Genomic DNA, 19,690 nt, shown 5'->3' with positions numbered 1-19,690 from the left:
AGAATGGCGAGTATTTAGACGAGAATGCAGAAGGACGAGAAGGGGCCATTCGAATAAACGAAAGACGAAGACGTGTGAATGAAACGGAATTTTAAGGAACTATTCTGGCGTAGAACTTTCAGAACGTTGTTTTTCTTTTTATACTTTTTCTAAAACATAAATTTTCGAAACCATGTCTTTAAAAGGATTTTTTCACGTTACTGAAGTTAATGAAGCTATAGAAGTTAAAGGAAACGGCCTCTTAAGGAGATATTCTAGTCCACAACTTGAAGCTATGTAACAGAATTATATAACTATACTTATACTAATTAAAAATTCTTTTGGTTTTTTCAATTTAGATAAGTAGGATGGCAAGCAAAAATCTTTTAACCCTTTGCAATTCGATTTATATTGGACATTTTACCGCAATTGGATCATGCTCCGTCGGTTAAATTAAATTAAATTAGATTCTACTTTGTTGTGTCTCAATCAAATTAAGTCTGGGTATAAAGTAATCGATTTTATATACAGAAATAAAAAGAATGGAACGAGATACCATATCGACTACAACTCAAGAAACGCCTCAAGATTCGCTTAACTGTAACTATTTTTATTCAAGGAAAACGGTGAATATTCTTCAACCATAGATAAATATATGTACAAAATCTGGCACCAAAAGCTTCTACGATCTATTTAGAAAGAAATCGTAAAGTAGATCTGAAAGATACTCCATATTAGAATACGTCCTTAATGTAAAATCCAAGAGAGAGGTCACGCTGTGAAATCAAAATTAGACCGTGGAGATGATCCGGTATATTGAATAGAGTAGCGAGATGCTGCCGGTCTGTTATAACGTTTAAAAGTTTCAAATCAATGACAGAATCAGACACGTACAGAAACAGTTAAAAATACTTGCACTGGTCGGATTTCTGCCAAACAGAGTGAATAATCCTTGCAATATACACGAGGATAGTTTAAATTTCTCGGTGTTCCCTAGGGTCTGAAAATTTACCGTGAACTTCTGTGAACGTTTCGTGACTACACGTATGTGTTGCTATATCTAATGGTAAGAAACGACCACCGCAAAAGTTAAAGGTTACTTGCACAAAGGGAGCATTACAGAGTGATCAGAGATTAATTCTGCAGGAGTTGGGGAAGCCGGTCGAAAATCTAAGCGAGGCCGCATCCGAAAATCTGAAAATTTTTCATCCGTGTTCCGCTTTACCACTCTCCTCAAAAGCGGGATAGAGATGTAGCTTTCAAGATGAATAATTCATCAGTGATGCATCTTCCTTATGAGCGTATTATATTGTCGTCGCAAAATTTGGCGAATTCAAGAAGATTTCATTTTTGCGAAGATTAAATCGCTGAATGACAGATTAAAATTTACGTATAATGGCTGTTCCTCTGGCCAAGTCCTCTTGCAATTGAATTGAAATTACTGACATTTTACAAGTTATCTGTACAGTACCCGAACCTCGATTATCCGAATGTTCCAATATCCGAACGTTCTAGTATTTGAATATTATGTTATATGAACACGAGACGTCTACTGTACAAATATAATAAGATCTCGATTAACCATATTAATCAATTTTGGGGCATACCGGAGAATCCAAGTTTTCCGATAATCGAACGACCAAAATTATTGCTGCGTATCATGTATAAAGATATATAATTTACTATAATTTAATAATATAATAAATTTTAATAATCAATTTAATAATAATTAATTTCTAATCTGCCCTTCCAATCTTTCTCAATTGACAAGTTAGAAATTTTTGAAAAAATTAGTAATTCCGTAGCATTATTACTTTCCTTTTATGTTTCGTGCCATCTATAGGTTGTTTCTGTTGCTACAAAGTCGAATAAAAAGTATGTATAACTTGTAATTTGTAACTCAATAACCCTCTATTAGCTGATAAATTATTGCAAACGGGTCCAGGCGTCGAAAGTAAAAACAACTTAAATTGAAGAAACTTTGATTAGTTGCTCCATCGAGTAAATCTTTTAGTAAAGTGTACGCTCCCAAGAACGAGCCGGAGAGTCTTTCATAAGTTGTTTTATGCTTGTTGCTTCCTAGTAATATCTCTTGCACTAGGTCATGGTACAGTGCGTTTCAGACCGCTTGCGCCTTGGGGACAAAGTTTGATAACTTGCATCCAAGAAACATAGCAAATAACTTGTCAAACGGACACGTACCGCGTAATATGTTTCAAAGATAACGAAACAACTCGAAATAAAACTATATATATACAACTTTCGTGGAGAATCAACTAGAAAGAAACGATATCAACGAGGCGTTTCGCTTTTATACGGGCAATTCGATATTTAGTAGAGTGGCGGTTTCATTTAACGCGACTCCCTGCTCCGTTGTAGCGGTCGAGCAGCAATTTCCAGGGGAATTCAACGTATTCCGTGGTTTCTGCGTTGTTGTAAATTAAATAAATCCAACGCGTGTCCAATTCTACGCAAATTTTCACCTTTAGTACGACGAAATTCTCGTGTGCGCGTTTGTTTGTCAGAACGACGCGCGCGTTTGTGCAATTTTCGCTTTGAAGTCACAAAGCAGTATCTCATGGCGATGAACGCAATGTGAAAGCAAGCTTTTAATTTTGATATTTGAAGAGAACATAATAAGACGCTATATATTACTGTTATTTTTTTTTATTGAATAACTCGTAGTCCCTGGCCATTAGGATCACATGCAGAAATTTCACTTTTTGAATTATGGTCTGTCATATGTACCTATATCGTTCGATATAAAATTACGGATAAATCAAACTGCAATAATTTTGTCCTTTATGATCATTACACAGCGGGAAAGAAAAGTATTCGTACAGGTAGTTTATTGTAGACGTAAAAAGAAAAATATTTTCTTTATTAGTCAAATATATGTACGTAATTGTTATATGTGTGTTGATGATTATGAAAGTAGCCTAAAAGTCAAGAATCGAAACAAAATGAGCATATCGCCTATCTTTCGTTGCATCTATTGCAATAATCTGAAACCATCATTGCAAAGTAACAGAAACTAAACATTTGTACTGACTTGTTTGTTGCGTCGTTAAATAGAATTCAATTACGTCATACACAAAACTATGAATAACTGAAAACGAAAAATGTATGACTTAGGCCACTTTCATAATCACCGGCACATGTGATATGCAAACTTCATATGGCGTCAAAGGAACATTTTAACGATCGCTTGAAGGGAAGTTGGGAAATATACATAGAATCGGATTACGGACAGTTAAGCCTTATAATGTTTCCCAAAGTAATGAGAATATAAAAGTTTCTAACGCAAGATTATATAAAGTTTATTGGAACGAATATGAGCTATGATAAGAATAAGAGGAAAACACAAATTATTGACGTTTCAGCAATTAACGATAATTAATAATAACAATACGCAAACAGAATTTAGGAAGTAATCAAGATAAAATACATCTGCATACATGAGAATTGATCCAGTCTTCAATATGTAATTAACGTTAATAAACATTGCTCTTACAATTCGTTCACGTTTTTCAACTTTCCGTTGACCGTAACTGCTTATCCATTTACACGAAGGCGTGAATTGTAACAAAATCTACTCTTCTACATACTTGATCAAAAAAGCCGTAGCCTTATGAAAGCGGAAGAGAATAATAATTCTTTGGTGTAACAAATTATCTCGGTATAAAGTTGATCGGTCGTCAAGCAAAATTCAGACGGGGAATGGAGGGCAATTTCGATCCGCGAACCATGGTTTACTCGAGTAACGTGGAAGAATGGGTTAGAAACTCTTGGCCCTGGGTGAATTACGGCTCAAAGCCGTGCATTAAAGTAAATTACGACTCACCGCGTCGCAAATGATCCGAGAAAGGCAAAAGAAAGAAAGGAAAAAAGATGAGCAGAGGCACGGAACGAGTGTAGATCGGCTTTCTGTTAACGATCCCTTTGTTATCGCGCGAAAAGTCAAATTTACATTTTGCCCTGACCGCCTCTGACACGTTATCAATATCTTCCTTTCTCGTGCGTTTATTCTGAAGGAATTTGTCTGTGGTGGATGATCCTCGGATCTTTGACCGGCATGAAAAGGATGAAATCTATCTCTGGTCCACCGAGTAACCGTATTAAACATTTAATTTATCGTCGACCATGCGTGATAACCAATAAATTATCCTCGCTAGAAACGCAGACGGAGAAACATGTGTTAGTGAAGTGTTGCAAATGACTATCTGTCGAGATTCCTAGAAAGTCGAGGAAAGTTAACCTTACCAAATGATATAAAATTGAGCGTGAAGCATTTACAGTAGCGTACAAAAGGAAATTTCATTTCATTTTTCAATTTAATTTCATATTTCAATTTAATTTATTAAGCGGGTTAAGTACCCATTTCAGTATACAAAGTATGGCATACAAAGTCGTAAGAAGACACAGAATAAACAAGTAACAATAAAGAAGAAAGAAAAATGAAATGGGGGGAAAAAGGAAAAGTTAAAGTTTGTGATGGGACAAACTAGTTTAAGAGATAAATGGTACTAAAGGATACCATAATTTTACAAAGTGAAATTATATTCGACCAGAATAATGAATGAATTACGCTCTAAAATGGATTATCGTTGTCGGCATTCAGAGAGTACAAAACTGAAATTTTCTTCTTCCCATCACTGTTCATCCCTGCAACAACAGCTTAGTCTTCCATTTAACGATTTCACAATTACGGATGTAGTTTTAGAGAGGAGAATAGATAGAAGGAGAACGCGTTAAATGCAATCTTGTCCCCAGCCATTCAACCCCATTGGTATTTTCATTCGTCATTGACCGTACGGAAACTAGAGCGTGGCGTAAATTCGCCGAGAGAAGACACGGTCACCGGTCGCCAAGGCCTTGCCCCGACGTCGGGGCGTTTGGCGCCGAGACGTCTGCAAACCTCCAAAGACCATCAGAGAGAAAGCTCTCCGTAGACGATTCTCCACCTCGTATCCAAAGCCAGATATAAATCGAGCAAGCCACGCAACTGTTTTGCCACGAGTCCCCATCTTTTCTCTCTCGCCTCGTCGTTGAGTCTCGTTGACTCATCCGCATTCGCGTACACACTGCCTCGCGTTCACCACGTGTTGCCGTCTTTGACGTCACATACTGACGTCGTCGATTACGATGCAATAGCTGCAACTGCGACGATGATGGAGTAGAGACGTCACGTTAATCCTCGCGGTATGTTTATGCACCACGTTCTAGCTATTGGATAATTATGAACTATCAAGCGTCGCCGATAAAAGAGAAGGAAAAAAGAAATCTATCATTTTACGTCACACATAAAGGGAGACTACAAAGATAGGAAAACCGATGGAAGAAGACGAGCTTTCTAGGCATTCTATGGAACACCGATGACGTCAAACGAAGCTCTTCTTGTCTTACGATGACGTTTTAGGATTCCAGCAATAATGAGATTTCTTGCCCTTTCTAGATTGCCTCGACAGTTTATCAGAGGTATTAGTTGCTCCAAGCCTTTTTCCCCATTTAGTAATTTAACGTGATGTGCCTGCGAATGCGATGCTCTGAGAAAGTCACCCGATGATTCTGTTTGATCACGCTTGCGGTGCACGATTTTTCGCTCGTTTCTCTATTGACTTATCGATCCACCGCTTTTTACAGCATCGCCCGAATGCATCAGATATGTGACAAGAAGTGTCCTAACACTATGGATAACAGTGTATGTACGCAGTGAATTTTCACAGAATTTTATTTTATTATTCTATGTTTCTTTCTTAGAAACGAGAATCACGAAGAATCACCCCGTACCTGCTTCTGCATATTATTCTGTATACCACTTCGTCCGGATCAAATATTTCCCGATAATTGCAGGACTCACTATCATAATCGCATAGGTCAGTTCACGGCTACTTTTCATAAAATTCCTGCATTTATTATTATAAGAAATTACCCTTTACCAAATCATGGAAAAGTTAATTCTCGACAAAATAAATGATACCTTTAAGTAGAAATACGTGTGACTAAACAGAAATTCTCAAAATCTACACTTCCATTATAACTAAAGCCATCAATCGTCGACCACTAAGCTCGAATCAAGCAGTTTCCGAAACGATATCGAAAAAGCGCACGACTTCTTTCATGTTTGATCTGGGGCGCCAGTGGGTAACGCGATTGATCGTTTAATGCCGTTCGTTTGAACGAGTACGAGCGTCATGAGTGCATTTCCGGTCGCGTATCGGACGGTAGCAGGCCGCGATAAACTTTTTAACGTGGATCTGCCTCGGCAATTGGCGTTTCGCCGATTCCCCGCGTGCAAATTCATCCCGACGCCGCGCCGTTGTTGAACGGCCATCGATTTCCGGTTTGGCATGTCGCGCACGCTGACCCGATTGCCAAACAGAAATGCATTCGGCGCACGTTTCGCTGTCATTAGAACGTAAACTCCGATAGCTCATTTACGAGCGTCAGCCCAATCAGAGGAGAATCTTCCGCTTGTTCGTTTCAACCCTCGCTACAATCGCCCCCTCTAGCGGCAACAATGACCGGAAATCACGTTCGGTTCCTGTTTCGTTAACGGACTAAGCCTTCCATCCTTGATGGGACTTTGCTGGCATCTTGAACGGGATTCGATCTTTCTTCACGGATGTACCATTTGCATAGTCCGAGTCAAGATATAACCAGATTGTAAAATGGGTACGGAAATGTACGTAACATTGAATTCGTTAATTGAATATAATTAGATATTTACAAATTTAATTAATAACAAAAATCCAACAACATATATGAGATCTTTACTATATACTCTCTTTCCAGCTTCGGAAATCCTGCTCAAAAGATTTATTTACTAAGTTAATAATTAACTAGGACCAACCCATAAATGTATTTGTTTTCGATAGAACTGGTCTGAAATTTTAGTGCATTATTTCTCTTTCACGGCACCATTTATAGGCGTCATTCGTTTATTATGCGAAGCTCTAAAAACCAATGCAGTGTAAAGACAGGCTTAATTACGGTAAGGTTAAGTCCACGCCAATCCTTGAGAATGATTCTTTAATTTACGATCTCGCTGTCTTGACCCAAGCTATACATCATTGAGAATAATCGTGGCAATAAAGTAAAGGTATCAAAAAAATGACACGATGTCAGTGATCTTAATTCTCGTGTGCAGCGAGCTCCATAGATATAAATAGAACGATCATGGAGGGAGAAGTTCTCTATCTGGGATATGGACTTGCTATACTAAATTGGCAATTCGATGAAAGCGTTCTTGGTTGATTAGTGGAGGTGAAGGTCAATGGCATACTTCAACAATTGTTCGTAGAGTAGTTACGGATTACTACGAGTTGGAGCTCGTGGAAACAAATGAATACATGGACAGGGAAACAAAAAGGAATCGGAAGAGAAAGTGCAAGGGGTAACATTAATCAACAGTTCAGAGAGTGCAGAGGAAACATAGAAACTTCCCCTAAAGACGTCGTCTTCTATATAGCCTGACTTCCTGGCCAACAGCACGTAAACCCAGGCATTGATAAATCCCCTTTTACCATAGTCCCCGACCTCGCTTCGTTTTATTAATCTCCCGTTTGTTTCGCATTAAAAACAGAGACAGATTATAAATTGCTTCTGCTTAATAATAATAATAATTTATTAATAATAATCTGGCCAGCTTTACTTCATAAAATGCACGACAGATTTTTTGCGTAATTACGTGGAAGTACAAGCCAATAATTTCTAGCTCGTGATCGTGTCTGAAACAACTATTAGGTTCACTGGGGAGTTCTATCGTTTTTCCTCTTTCAAAGGAAAGGAATCAATCGAAGAAATTGTAACGATAAAATCAAGTTTTCGACGTAATTTTATTTCTATTATCGCAAATGTATGAAAAGGATTTAATTATAATTGGATATATTTGAAGGTTTGTCCGGGTAGGCATTGCTAGGTTTACATCGAAATGTGTTGATAATACGCGAAAATTGAAATTAATTTCAGAAAAAGTTAAGAACGAATTTAGCTAAACCTATTTTGTCAAACATTTCAAAGTATCGTTTTTGGACACGTGCTATATTTCAACTCACCGATTCAGTTGTTTTTATTCAAATTTATTTCACTGCTGTTGAATTTTTTTCATGCTACTACATCGATTTTTTATAATTTGTGTTCTGCTGATTAAAGTATATTTAATTTGTGGAAATTTCCAAATAAACTGTGATATAATATTGCAAAATATAAAGCCCAGAAATCATAAGAAGCATCATTGATAACCAGCATGTTAAAAGTAAATAACGCATCGACCAATGTTTATTCGAAACAATGTGCAACTTCGATGAAGAATAAAGATTGAATTAATACACCGTGTCAGTTTGAAGAGACTATTATCCAACGAATAATTTACCTGAACCGTAATATAATGTCAATGTTCGTTTTCATTGGATTTGCTTTACAAACGTTCGTTCATCGTAAATGTTAAATATTTTCCCTTCTATTCCCCTTCAAATTCAAGATCTCGAATAACGATTAAAACCGTACTTGAATAATGCAAGCTGCCCCGCTAAGATCAGTTTCCGATACGTAGCAGCTCAACAGCTTATCGATTAAAATCAAATCGGAATGAATAATACAGAGAGCATTGAATTGTTTTATAAAGATTTCTCTCGTTTCGTGGTTCGAAGGGAAGAAAGAAGCTGATGTTCCGAGCCCATAAATCGGAGCTGCAACTTCTTGACGATTCGTAATCAAACGATTGCGATTCGAAAAGAACTCTCCAACACAACGACCCGGTGCAATCGTGAAAAGAGATCGAGCATTAAAGAGTTAATTAGCAAAGTTTCCAGGCCGAATTCTATTAAACTGCCGGATTTTGTAGAAGAAGAACGGAAATCCTCGAAAACTGACTTTTCCGTTCTAAAAGATTTCGTTTTACGATTAAATCGCGGATATTTTTACATCTTTAGGAAATTTCAAAGTGCAAACATTCCCAGAATGGATACTGTCTGTTATAGAACTAATTTTTATTCGTCTCCCAATTCTTTAGTTACGTTCATAAAAATGGGTAAACATCTGCAGTCTATTTATGACGCTCATGATTTTGAGAAATTGCTCCAGAATGAATAAATAATAAATAATGAATAAATTTCGATTGAACTTGAGAAGCTAAAGCGTAACTCTGTGTAAGAGAAATTAATAATGTTTTTCCAATGTCAAACGCTTGCAAAAATACAGAACAAGAGAGAATGCTTTACACGTCATCGCATAAAATTTCCTGCTCATGTTTTCTCGATGAAACCAATATGTTTCTTCTGCTTTAGTTTTTACGTCGTAGCACCTGCTTTCCGTTTTTTGCAAGAATTTCTCCGTAGGTTCGAGTATCGTCGAGAACACAAATAGAATTTAACGAGCACTCTACTTATCGTTTATAATGCGGTACAAGAATCCCATCGTTATACCTTGTGTCTACAGCCGCTTTTTCTTCTATCGAATTAACATGTTTCCCGCGTAACTCAAGTAGTTTCGTAAAATATATTCACCCCCATTCATAAGTACCGCAATACTTACGAAAATTTCAGTAAATCTGGCAAATTATTGAAACCTTCAAGAATTATCTCTTTTCCTGCGTATATTTATTGCGTCTTTTGATAACTATTCTCGTTAATTTTTACATTCATATTATTATTCGTATTTCTCGTTATTAGAATCCATATATACTATACATTAACGATTGTATAACGCAGATTCTTGACAATTCTGAAAATTGAAAAATTGTAACCAATTACTTATTTCCCTGGCAATCTAGATCGATTATCACGTTTCATACGAGACTGACAAATGTTCCAATATTATAATATTATAATATGAACGGAAATATAAATATATATGTAGGTATATCTCAAAAGAAGAAAGTCTCTCATAAATAATTCCACGTAGCTATCCCCGATGCCAATTACGCAACTATTTCTTGAAGAGCTTGCTGCAGTGCAAGAAACGGCACAAGTAACAGATGCGATTTCCTCGTTCGCGCAAAATCTCAAACCACGTCTAAAGTTTTCAATTTTATACGAATGATATTATGGTGGGTTGAAGTCGGTGATTCTAGCAGACGAAGCCAGGATCACGACGAACGAACCGTCCAAAGTGGGAAACGAGGGAAGACGGTGGATACTCGTGAAACTCAAGGCACGTTTCTATCCCCTTGTTCCTGCCTTCTCTGTGCTTCGTGCCTGTCAAGAGGTAAACGATTCTCGGCGAAACGCCGCGAGAACCGATTTAAAGGGTCCTTTTGAGACACGGTCTATCGTGAGTGGATATGTTTCTCGTAGGCCACATGCAACCAACGACGCGAAAATCGATGCACCGTATTGCCCTGCATTTCAATATGCTGCCGTAAAAAGAAAAGAAATATGGTCACATATATGTACACGTCTATATGCATATACATGCGTAAATACGTAAATATATATATATATATAGGAAGAGAAATGACATAAGCATTCAGAGGGGACGCTGGCAGCCAGAATATAAAGTTATCGACTGGCGCGATCCAAATTCGTCGCTCGCCCTTAACAAGATTTTCACGGACCAGATGAATTTTCATGGCCGCTTGGCAATCCCGTAATAGCGATCGCATAAAGAAGCCGCGTCTACAAATTACATTTCCTTCGAGTCTCTCGTTTACGATAATTTAATTAAGGAATAAACAAATGCTCTCTGCGCGTTTGCTGTTCGTAGGCGGTGAATCCCAATGCTCTTTGCTTCGTTTCGATGATTGCTGTTTCGCAACATATACTTTTTCATTTATTAAGCACTTGAAACCTCGTGCATTTTAGCTGCACAAGCATCGATAATATTTCTACACACAAAGAGCACATGACTAGAGTAAAGCATAAATATTTGCATAAATAAGGAATACGTAACCACACTAGTGCACGATATTTGCACAGATAAAAAGTACATAAATTTCTTGCACAGACGATTCGATAAATTCTTGCTTCAATAGATATTTCGTCGAATACGAATTTTCTATCCCTTTTATCGAAAAACGACATTCCTCCTATTGACCACTGCCAAATTCCTTCCTTTGATTGATTTCCAATTGAGAGCGGTATTCGTCAAACAGCAGTTCGCGAAAGTACGTAACAAATAATAAATCTGCAATACACGAAATATACTAATAGAATAAATATGTTGTTAAAAACGTTAACGTTGTTAAAAACGCACAACGTCGAGTATTGATATGCTATACTACGGCTTCTGAATTCCAATTTTTACGCATTGGGTTGGCAACTAAGTGATTGCGGATTTTGTCATTAGGTGGTAATAAAAAAATTCGCAATCACTTAGTTGCCAACCCAATATTATACGATCGCGCTTTACAATCAATTTCCGTCATAAATAGAGAAATGAAACAAATACCTTGTACCATTTATGTTCGGCGTTTGTTATGCGCATACGTAGCCGACAAATTGTCGTGCGTCGCTTTTACGACAGCATCGTTTCATTATGTGCCGCCTAGTTGCAAACAATAGGAGTCGACGTCAATCGGAAAATATCATATCCTGTTCAGACCAATCGTATAAATGCAATGCCACAGATTGAAGAAATTTACTGAATCAATATCGCGTGCCAAACATGGTTGTCGATAATTATTATAAACTCGTTGTTTGGAGGCAAAAATTTAACCAAAACCGAGGATCGTTCTTTTTTCTCGCAACACGTAGCAAGTTCTCAGCAAACAACGATAACACGATAATCTAGCACCGAAATGAAGTTTCATTGCATTTCCCTCCGAGCACGAAAACAGTTTTCCTTTCGGTTATAGGCGGCTGGAGTAATGGGATCACGCGAATACATAATCTATCCCTTCACCGCTCTAGATAAGAAATAAAAAGAGAATAAAAGGAAACTGGATCGAGTACGAAATTTTGTTCCTTGGCTCGATCGTAAATACAATTTTGCGACGAAAACTCAAAACAAAAATCGTCGAACTTTGTCTTGGAGCATGTCAAATTTTTTACTTTTTTTTTACTTATCGAATATTTTAGGCAACGACAGTTTGTCATTTATGACACAGTATCGCAGCTGGCCAGTTCTAATTTGATGGCCAGGGACTGCATTATAAGACATAATTTGTATCTTGACTTATCGTCGAATAAAAAATAAATGAAAAATAAATTCGTGTTTCACGAAACGAAAAATTCATCCGAAAGAAAACGTACCCATTGCACGGGTTTTCGCGTAAAAAATTAATGAGATTTATTAAACTGAACGAAATTGCAGAGGCCTAAAAAAGCGCAAGACGTTAGTGCTTCCAAGTAATAAGGGTCAACAATTTCTGGTATCTACCTACGATAAGAAACAAGCCGATACTAACATTCATCTATGAAGGCATCAATTGCAAAAAGGTAAGACTCCCATTCTGACGACCCACTTTTCGCCTGATTCAGTTGCCTTCCCGACATGTGTGTCTCGGAGCCTCGAGAGCTTCTTTCAATTTCAAGGAAAGAACAAATTAAGATTTAAACGTATACCGAACGATTAGATAGCATGAACGACGATCATCCCGAAAATCCAAATGCGATGTGAAAACAGGAGAAGAAACGTCAAGGATAGGCGGCGCGATATTACGTCGACTGCATGTTTGGAATAAGCGTACGAGTCACGTAAGCGGATTTTTAGTTTCGCAAGGATGAGCTTGACGCTGCCAGACGCGACGAACAAATTCCTTCGAAAAGCTGATAATCGTGATATAAGAACGATATGCAAATATTTGCTGTCATGCATTCATACGATTTATATCTACTGTGATGTTTAACGGATTTGTTAAGATTTGTTAACACGTTCGTTACAATAACGAATTGGGGCAAAACGTCCATCAAGATTATGTTTCCTTCCTCGTATAAAGTGTGTATATATATTCATGCACATGTGTATATATATTACTATACTAAATAAAATATATATAATAGACTGTAGAAATGGAACCTAGATAGAAATTTATTTTATTCACTGGACGTTATAAAGAGTACTATACTTTGGATATTTCATGTATTTTTGTATATTATACTCAGCTTAGTTATTTTTGCATCCTTTAATTTCCCATGATTTGATAGAGATGCGTAGTCTATTAATAATATAATATATTTTATTAAGTAATTTCAAAGTTGAAAATTACATATAAATTAATCTTAAAGTATCATACATTTGCGATGCTGATATTGTGTTAATGTATTCATATATTGCGGATGTTTGTTTAAATTTAGATTGTTATGAATAATCACTAAAGAAATTTCCTTCATCCTCTAAACATTATAACTTGTATTTCCTATATTCTGACGTATTATATAAATTCTGTACGTCTTGGTTCATTTAAATTTTCAACACACGATAGAACGCTATATAAAAACAGATCGAATATTCCAATACATTTCTCAAATGAAAACAGCTTTCAATTCTAGGTTATCACAACATTCTACTAGTAATAAGAATTCGAGAATGACATTAGCTGGAATGGAATTGATGCACAAAATTGATGGTATAAAAATATGATGCAATATAACTTTAACTACATATTATACAATCGATAGCATAATCCAACGAAATAGCCAAACTTTATAGCCTGTAAAATTAAAACTAAGAGCTTGAAATTCCGCGTGGATCGTTGAGAATAATACGGTAATTACGTTACCCCCTCGCGGATTTTGCCTGAAATACCACCAACTAAGAACGTAATACGTTCAATCGTCATTTGAGATCTTTATGATCCGCCTTTATCCATATAAATTGTAGCTAATCGATCGAAGAAATTCTCCTTACGATACGCGACAGCTTGTCTCCTGTTAGGACCATTAACTCTCCTCTGATTACGAAAAGAATGATTCGATCCGATCATGAATGAACGACATGTCTGTACGAGAATTATTTTCGGAGTTGGATAAGGTATGAAGTTTAGTATTGACACATTCTTCGGGGAAATCTCCTTCCTTTGCTATTCTTCGAAGAGATCGCAAGAAAACTGAAACTTCGTGCAAGTAGGAATTAAACGGAAACTTCAAACCTTTATTATCGAAGATTATTTCAAAATACAAACATACGCACAAAAGTTTGACATTAAATTGTATATTTTAACACCATAACTATCGAATCTAACAAAATAATGCGTTCCACATCTTTTTCTGCAATTACAATTTGTGCAATTACTAGGCCACACTGTCAAACGTATAATATGACTACACTGTAGATGTAAAATTAATCATAAAAATGCTTTTCTTAGATAGGAGAGAGAGAGAGAGGATATTTAATTATCATGAAAGGGTGTCGCAACTTAAAAAGGATTGAAAAACACTAACCGCTTATGACGTCTACGTATTGCACGATTAAAGCTAAGACATAAATCTATGACGTAAATTGTCTATTTTGATAGATTCAGCAAGAGGATTATATCTAATTTGCGCGTCCATCCAACCGCAGCCCAATATCCATCTATAATTTAAAAAGCGAAAGCCGATAATCCACGGGCGAACGATATCCACCCACTCGACACTTTTTGCGATCGATGACAATTTGACTAGTGCTCGATTCTTCGATTTCACAATTTCCCATGTCAAATGTACGTTTATCGATAAATATATAATTGAGATTCCAAACTGTCGAAACTTCTTTTCTCGCATCTTCCAAGATTATTGAAGAAGCTTAGAAGGATAGAGCACGACTTCGAGAATGATGAATAAGAAACCACTGGAGAACCCAATAGCGACTAATAAAAATGCTGGAACGAATTGCTGCAAGTGAAGTTCTGTTTTGTATTCTTCGTCCTGTGCAGTTTGCGATGACATAGCGCGCAAGTTCTTTTCTAAAGCAATCTGGATCAGAAAATCCAATATTCCAAAATCGATGTATTTGTTGATCTCTCCGTTGAGGTGTTCCAAATGCGGGGATCCCTTCCAGGTAGCCAAAGCCAGAGGAAAACTGCATATCACATCTGTGGTTATGGTGTACGCCTGTGTCGTCTCGATAGCACCACTGCGCGAAGAATTTAACACTATGACCAACGCAAAAGAGGAATTCGTTCCGTCCAAAAGATCATAATATTGCCTTACGTACTCATCTTGATCAAATACCACAAATTTTTTTCGTACGCTTTTAACAATTTCATCCTGGTCAAATATTTCGAACAATCTCGCGAATGCCGCTGTCCCACCGATTTGAAACGACGATGAGATCAGCTCCTTCATCGTTTCGAACTTCAAGTCGGACATATTGATCAGTTGGTCGGCCAAAGAATCCACGTAAAGTTGCGTGAGAAATAAACCGAAGATGCACCACGCGAGGAAGTGAATTTTAGTTGAAAGTCTGGTGGGCTGACGCGCAGTAGAGACTCCAATTATCAGAGCAAATATATCTAAAAAGGAGAGATCACGAAATAAGAAGATTTTGACGACGCAACCCAATAATATAGATCCTCCTACTGCTGCCCAGACGTAATGCTGAAATGGCTGAACCAGTCCTTTCAGTGACACGTTAGGAACCTTTGGGACTAGCCACACCACTTTCGACGTGTCATACGAGCTCGAGTAATCTATATCCTCGTAAGACTGCTGTAGAATACGACCAATAACGAAGTCGGCGTTAATATCGTTATAGATGTACATTTGTACCTGTTCCGCATAGCTAGTATTATCGTTCCACGCGACTTTTTCTCGCTCGATTTCCTGGCCTCTTAACGCTTCCTCTGTCAATGCTCCCTCGAACCCCGATAAACGCTTTGAATTATTTCCAACTATCACATATGGAGACTGTTCGAAGTAGGCTACCTTCAAAATACAACCGTTCGTCTTCGGCGCACTGATTTTCTTCAATTTACTCCAAGATTTGTCTTCACATTTGTCCAAGATAACTGGAGGAGATACGGTGCACATTTTACCGGGTTGAAAAGTGAGGCTACCAGCAGCGAGAACAGAATCACCAACTTTTGCTAGGATGACGACAGTAGCGATTCTTCGGGACCACATCAATTGCGTTACAACGCCAGCGTGCTCGAGGAAGCTTTCTTCGTCTTGAAACGAGCTTATTAATATCGTAATAAAAGGACAAGCGCGATCGCAAGGTTCGAGTATGTAATGATTGTCCTCGAGACTGTTAGCGTTCTGCATCAGGACGATCGTGCTCAAGGCAGATTCGTGTGCCTCGAAGTCCAGGTCTACAGTGTGTTTGAAGATTGCGAAATAATTGTGAAGACTTCTCACGAACGACTGAACTATATTCTGGATACTTTCTTCGTTATCTATTGCTACGAAAGAAATCCTGCCTGGTCTGTGTATGTACTTTTCCAAGAAACTGTTGATGCAAGGTATCGACGTTAAAAACTCTTCTCGTTGATTCTCTTCGTCTAACATACTTTCAATGATCAATCTTCGATGACCTGATTCATTTTTCTTTTCGTACACGTCGGAATAGGTTTGAGGTACGACGATGGCCCGCGTAAGATGTAAGAAAGTAAAAACGAAGAGAAGCACAGTAAAACGGCGAAGGCACGACCGAGAGAGCGACATTCCTGTGAAGTTTCCACGAGGACAAAGGCTGTACTGCTCTTTGTGAGTGGTTCACTCGTGAGCAAGCAAGATAATCAAGGACTCGATGTTCTCTGTCAGATACCAATCGTCAAAGCGACCGTGAACTTATTACACAATATACCGTGAAACGATAACGAACTTTGATCAACATATACATGGCGAAGACTCATTTTGTCCACGAAACAAAATTTATCTCCCATCGATGTAGATGTAACGAGTCGGAGGACCGGTCCCTGGAGCAAGACTATTTTCCGAGTCGAAAATGAAATTCCTCTGTTTGCGTAGCAGTCGTATGTCGCATCCACGATTGCAATAGAGCCTATGCAAATACTTGCAGCGCGCCAGCGATATTCGAAACAACATTTCAGTCATGCAATCATAACGTTAAAAACGCGCACCATGACGTGATCAACTTTCGAGGTCGTATTATTGGACGTGTATTTCCTTGGATCAACAAGGATGCCTACTTTGAACTTTTACTCGGCCATTACATTTCAAGATAATCTAATGTTTGATAATCTAGTCTATCTTCTCTGGGATTATTCTATATCGAAGTTTGAGATCGAAATCAAGCACATATGATTCGACTTTAAAATTTTCACGCCATCGCTCGACTTGTAAAAAAATAATTTGTACCATATGATGTCCCTCTTTACACCAAATAACTTTTCAAGAAAAGAGATAATCCAGCATAGCGAGATAAAGAAAACATCTTGTACACTATCTTCCTTTCCAGTAATTTGCAAGTATTTAAATATTTATAAAGAATATCGTGATGGATTAAAAACGAGGAAGACAAAATTGTAACGTTCAAAATAACGACTATCTGACTCAGCCACATACTTCTTTTCTTTTGCAGAGCATTCGTGAGGATCCTGTGTGCCTGCTGTCCGGGGCGAGTAAGGCGGCGATATCAGCCGGCATTCAGATGTAAACCAAGTCAAGTGAGTATGAAATATTCATACCTCTCGTACAAATTGTGTACGATTTGCGCGTACAAAATATGTGTCCGTTCGGCCAGTTCGTTGTTCCCGTTTTCTGCCGGCCCGAAAAACCCATCTACGGAAAACAACCCTGTTGGAGGATACCATAAATTGCGACCGAGTCACGTTCCTCGGTTTTATCTCGGAAAATGCAATCACCGGTCAGTTGTATTCGTATTCGACTTAGCGAAAGCGACCTCCCCCTTGACATGAGCAGAAAAAGAGGAAGTCGGTTATTTCAAAACCAGCTATTACATAGCCACGATTACTCTCTCAATTATTAAGAAGAACATTGTTCAAAGTTCCACCGGGTCTGCAAACATTTTGTACATACAATCTAGATAGCCATTCGCTCTGTTGTTTTCTCCTGTAATTTGTACGAAGCTACAGAATGTCGGAACGATTAGATTTCTTCTCAAAGTCGATACATAACGCTCGACTAAGATAGTCTGTCCTTTCCACGAGCAAAATCTCGTTATCATTCCATCTGCTATTCCGGAACCATGACAAAAACATCCAGCTCTCTCATCTGCACGATCCATTAAGCTAGGTGGACTGACTTCGAAGATAGAGATCGTCGAGTAATACGAGTTTCCTTCTCGCTAATCGATATCAATGAATTTTCTATGAATGCTTAATTTCAGACCTTCTAAACTATGTCACAGCATATCGTGATAAATCATTCATCTCTGTAAAGACACGGAGACCGTGATTTTTCCAAAGATGGAAACAACCTCTATAAGTCTGCTTCGAGTTCCAGAAGAAATTAGGCTTGCTTTTGTACCATTTTCCCAGCACGTTCAGGCTCGAGGGAGCAACAGGCGAAGACAAATGTCGAACCCTTCGAGACTGTGTTGCAAACCAATTGGCAGAATTTATTAGGACAATAAGCAACGCCAAGGCGAGAGAATGGTTTCAAGCCAAGTATAAAGCGGTCAAGGGAATGCGGTAAAGGGCTGTATCGAGTTATATAATCGCATAACGCGGTTTTGAAAGCTCGCCAAGAGGAAGAAATTTATTATTTCGATTGCTAAAGTTTTCATCTCGAGAAGATTCCTCGTCTTCTCTGATAACGCCGTCGGCTTAACCTACGAACAATTTTAAGAACGTCTACGTTCTCCTTTGAATAAACGGTTCTTTTTGTATTAGATCATTTAGTAAATACGCGCTTTTCATGTCTTCATTACCTAAAAACTTCTAAATTCGATACCCTTCTCATTTTAATATTATTTTTTTATTTGTTTATTAACGGTTATAAAACCTTTGGAAATAGATAACAAATTCACAATGTTTTGTAGAAAGCAAACAATGTTACATGTAACTGTAGTTAGTTCAACTTAATTAATGTTAAATCTACGTATATAATAATGCGTTAGCAATATACTCCAAATATATTAAGGTGACGTAACACGTATCTAATTCCAAAATTAAATGTGAAGATAATTTTGACATGGAATTGATTGGCAACGTTATCGAATTTCAACATTAGTTTTCTAATATAAAAAACGGAAAATGAGATTCATCGCGTTTCTAACTCGCAATCTTCATACAGCTCACTTAATCTTCGAAATGCTTATTCGCTGGTCTTTAGATTGGTCATCTTAATCGTCAATCGTTCTGTATTCGTAAGAATTATTATAGCATGAACTTATCGAAGCACGAACTTATCGAATGAACTAGCCGAAGCTATCTCTTCTTTTCGAAAATCATGCGAGCTATTTCGTGGATTTTCCATATGAACGACAGGCCTCGCTTTTGAAACGAAATTCAAGTGAATATCTCTGTAAACGTATCTATCAACACCGAATATAAATGCGTTTCGAACTGTCAAGGGAAATATCGAAGGCTCGCTGGCCGAGTCCGATGCGTAGGAAAAAAATGCGAATACAAGATGAAAAAGATGAAGTTGTTCGATACTATCGTCGAAACATATTGGTTCTCTTTACTTCACGAAACTTCGTCCATTCCCACGACGCATCGTGTTCACAGTCTGCGGGCGAAACTTTTCTTGTTTATTAAGTGGAAAAAGTTGCAAGTAGTCAGACGACGCAGAAAGGAAAGGAAAAATGCCGATGCTCGTTCACGTAACACGTAAACGTAATTTGCACCAGTTAAATTTACTGTTTGCATTCGATTTCCATATAATATCATGCCGCATTTCGTGTGGCGCTTCCGCTGGTACGG

The 19,690-nt window shown here is 37.7% G+C and overlaps 2 protein-coding genes across 5 annotated transcripts in view; one reads left to right on the top strand and one right to left on the bottom strand.

Annotated features, from left to right (window-relative positions):
• LOC100650702 (dopamine receptor 2) overlaps positions 1-19,690 on the top strand; it is an 81,268-nt gene that overhangs the window by 51,086 nt on the left and 10,492 nt on the right. For all 4 annotated transcript variants that reach the window (XR_002308484.2, XM_012316882.3, XM_048412736.1 and 1 more), the window contains one exon: positions 17,383-17,467. Coding sequence is in view for 3 of the 4 variants with exons in the window: in XM_012316882.3 (XP_012172272.1) it covers positions 17,383-17,467 (85 nt within the window). In the remaining variant the exon portion in view is untranslated. The remainder of the gene's footprint in view (positions 1-17,382; positions 17,468-19,690) is intronic.
• Positions 13,339-16,706, bottom strand: LOC125386433. Its single transcript, XM_048412734.1, has one exon. It carries the CDS (start codon positions 16,500-16,502, stop codon positions 14,631-14,633), a length of 1,872 nt encoding a protein of 623 aa, XP_048268691.1. The 5' UTR covers positions 16,503-16,706; the 3' UTR covers positions 13,339-14,630.

Source organism: Bombus terrestris, chromosome 15 (genome assembly GCF_910591885.1).
Source record: "Bombus terrestris chromosome 15, iyBomTerr1.2, whole genome shotgun sequence".
Classification (NCBI taxonomy): domain Eukaryota; kingdom Metazoa; phylum Arthropoda; class Insecta; order Hymenoptera; family Apidae; genus Bombus; species Bombus terrestris.
Note: the sequence above shows the minus strand (reverse complement) of the source record. Positions and strands in the feature narration are given on the sequence as shown.